This window comes from Trypanosoma conorhini (assembly GCF_003719485.1).
Source record: "Trypanosoma conorhini strain 025E chromosome Unknown Tco_14.4_contig_01166, whole genome shotgun sequence".
Taxonomy (NCBI): Eukaryota; Euglenozoa; class Kinetoplastea; order Trypanosomatida; family Trypanosomatidae; genus Trypanosoma; species Trypanosoma conorhini.
Window position 1 is genome coordinate 1 of NW_021705259.1, and position 2,981 is coordinate 2,981.

A 2,981-nucleotide genomic window follows, 5' to 3' on the forward strand; every position below is an offset into this window, starting at 1 on the left:
GGCCGCGCAAGAGCCACACACACGCCGCCGGACCCGCCCGCGCAAAGGCACCGAGGCGCCTCCTTCGCCGCGGCGCAGGGAGCGGGGGCGCAGCGCCTCCTCCCCCCGCCGAGGGACCCCCGCAACCGCCCGGCGGGCGCGAGACGAAATCGAGGGGCACCGTCGACGGCAGCCGTCGGCGGCCGCACCGCACCCCGCAGCTGAAGGCGGCTGTTGAGCCACACCGGCACGCATGCGCGCGCACAAGTCTAAGTGCGGAGGGCAACGACGCACATGCGCCGAACCCCTTTTCCCCCTTTTCTTTCACCCCGCCGGGAAATGCGGCGAGGCGGAAAAAGAAAAAAAAAGGAGTAAACCACAACACACGCCGCCCGTTTACTTCACGCACGCGTGCGACGGCGCCGCGGCCGTCCCCGGATGCAGGAGGAGGAGGAGGGAGAAAACACCGCAAAAGTAACAAGTGGGTCCGGGCCGCCACACACACGCGCACACACCCGGGGGCCTGGCGCGGAATAACACGCACGGGACGGAAGAAGCAGAAGGGCGTGCGTGAAGACACCGCAAAGAAAAGAAAAAAAAGAATCATCCACCCAACACAAAGCAGACGGAAACGCGTCATGTGTACATCGACGCCGGGCAAAACTTGGGCCCGTAGCACACAAATGCGGGCGGGCAGCTCGCGTGCTCCCTGCTCCCAGCGACCAGGCCCCGCGTGGCGGGCACCAAAGTCGCATCCGGGTGGCACCGAAAAAAGAAAACAACCTCCAAATGTCTTTAACCACCAACTGCGTCTTCTTTGAAACAATCAAAAACAAAAATAAGAACAAAATAAAGAATTTGCTAGCTATTAAGACAGAAATGTCTGTCACGTTTTCCCGCATACTCTCTCCAGGAGATCCTTAAAATACACACAAAAAAAACCAAAAAAAAGTAGAAAAAAGTACTGCAACCCCCCGCTGGGCCTCGTGCGACACTCACCGGCACGTACCGCGACCGCAGACTCACACACACACAGAGAGAGATATATATACATATATACATATGTAGGGCAGTCACAGACGCTACCGCGAGTGCGGTTTCGCGCGCGGAGAGGTTCGCAGCTAGTCAGCAGCTTTAAAATCCCAAACGTTTTATTATCCCTATAATTAGTGGGTTAGTGTTCGCCGCATTGCTGCTGTTTCCGCCTCATCCATCTTCGTTGGGCGCGTCCGGCAGAGACGGCTCAAGCGGCGCCATGGCCCTTCATCTCCTCCGCCTCACGACGCCTCTGGCGGACAAACCGGCTGTAGCGGATGTGCACAATAAGAGCCAGGACAGCCCCCAGAGCTTCCACACACGTGGAGACGATGATCGGCAGGCGCACGCACTCCGCCACGGTGCACTCCTCATCTGGGCCAAACCCCAAGCTGGCGTGCTTCGCGTCCACCACGTAGCCGAAGAGAAAGCGGTTGAATCCGACGACGCCAAACACCGTGGTCATACAGCCAATATTGTAGTACACGCCGTGGTCGTTGTCAAAGAGCGACGGAAAAATGAGAGCACCAACAGACGCAAACACGCCTTCTTCAAAGTACACGATGATGTACGGGAGCAGGATGGCCTCACCCGGGATGGTTAGGAGCAAGACGCCGGCAACGGCAGCAAGGAACGGTGAGAGGGGCAACGCGAGCGTCACCAGGAACCGGCGGTTGTCGGCGGGCTGATGCTGCACAAAGGCCTCGAACATTCCCATGGCTATCCGCCCAACGCTGCTGGACACGCCGAGAAACGCGGTGTACAGGGCGGAGGTCTGCTGGCTCCGCTTATGCCCAGTCAACGCCACGGAGATGGTGCTTGCGTTGTAAATCACAATATTTCCAATGACGCACTGGCAGATGAACGCGATGAATATCAGCCAAATGTCCAGTCGCTTCAGGTTGTCCCAAAAGGAGCCGCCGTAGCGGGGATCCTGCGGGATCCCTGAGTCGACGTCAGACACAATTGCGGCCCCGTCCGGCCCATTGTCCGGCTCATTGTCCGGCGAGGCAGCCGGCCCATTGTCCGGCCAATTTTTCGGGATATCTGGCAGCTCGGTGTCTGCGTGCTCGGGGCCCTCCCTGTTGCCCCGGCCAGCCGCCTCTTCCTCCTCCTCAGCGTCAGCACGCCCGGGCTCCTCCTCAGCGTCGTCGTCCATGCCGCCCAGCCACCGCACAGGCAGCAGCATCAGGAAGAAGCACAGCACGAGCGCAATCGTGATGACGCCGAGGGCGATGGAAGCCCCGCTCGACACCTTCGTGTAGCTCACCACGGGGGCCTGCACGGTGAAGAAGACCAGCAGCAGGGCCACAACGACGTAGCCGACGCCCAGGCGACGCACCGGGACGAACTTGCGGCGGTACGCGGGCGCCAGGGCCCTCAGGGCGGCGAGCTGCTCCTCGCTCTTGCCGCGGCGCCGCCAGCCGTTGATGAGGTACGGCGGCAGGACCACCACGAACGCCGACGCGACGCACACCACGACGGAGAACGCCATGATGGCGTAAATGAAGCCGGAGATGTTGTCGCCGAAGAGGTTCACGCTCACGGAGGCGAGCACGGAGGAGCCAAGCCCGGTCAGCACCTTCGCAAGGGCAATGACGGGGCCGAGGTTTCGCGGGAAGACCTCCGCCAGGGTGACAATGTAGGCCACGTCAATGAGGCCGGCGCAGGTGTTCATCATGGCGTAGAACACAGAGAAGTTGGTCACGTTTCCCGGGATGAATCCGTCGAACGCCAGGCCAAGCAGCAGCGACCCGAGCCCGCCTGTGACAAGGCAGATGAGTATCAGGGGAAAAGGGCCGGCGTAGTCGTACAGGAAGCCGTACGGTAGCGTGAAGTAGCAGAACACCAGCCCCACCGTGCTGATCGTGGACTGGTCGCCGACGCTGAGGTGAAAGCGCTCCACGAACTGCGTCGTGAAGAGGTCAAAGGCGTAGATCAGGGAGGTGCAAATGCTGCAGAAAAAA

General features: G+C 60.6%; 2 protein-coding genes across 2 annotated transcripts in view, besides 2 other annotated features; both read right to left on the reverse strand.

Annotated features, from left to right (window-relative positions):
• Window positions 1-901: 901 nt before the first annotated feature.
• Window positions 902-940: a sequence feature (GA-rich).
• An 81-nt stretch (window positions 941-1,021) lies between these two features.
• Window positions 1,022-1,046: a microsatellite.
• Window positions 1,047-1,222: 176 nt separating this feature from the next.
• Window positions 1,223-2,695, reverse strand: Tco025E_09548 (uncharacterized protein; the record flags this gene model as incomplete). The annotated part of the gene is made up of 1 exon (XM_029376362.1): window positions 1,223-2,695. One exon carries the CDS (start codon window positions 2,693-2,695, stop codon window positions 1,223-1,225), a length of 1,473 nt encoding a protein of 490 aa, XP_029223523.1.
• Window positions 2,696-2,939: 244 nt separating this feature from the next.
• The window catches only part of Tco025E_09549 (uncharacterized protein), a gene marked incomplete at both ends in the record, with an annotated part of 598 nt that continues 556 nt past the window's right edge, over window positions 2,940-2,981 (reverse strand). The window contains one exon of the mRNA XM_029376363.1: window positions 2,940-2,981. This exon is cut by the window's right edge and continues 556 nt beyond it. Coding sequence (XP_029223524.1) covers window positions 2,940-2,981 — 42 coding nt within the window.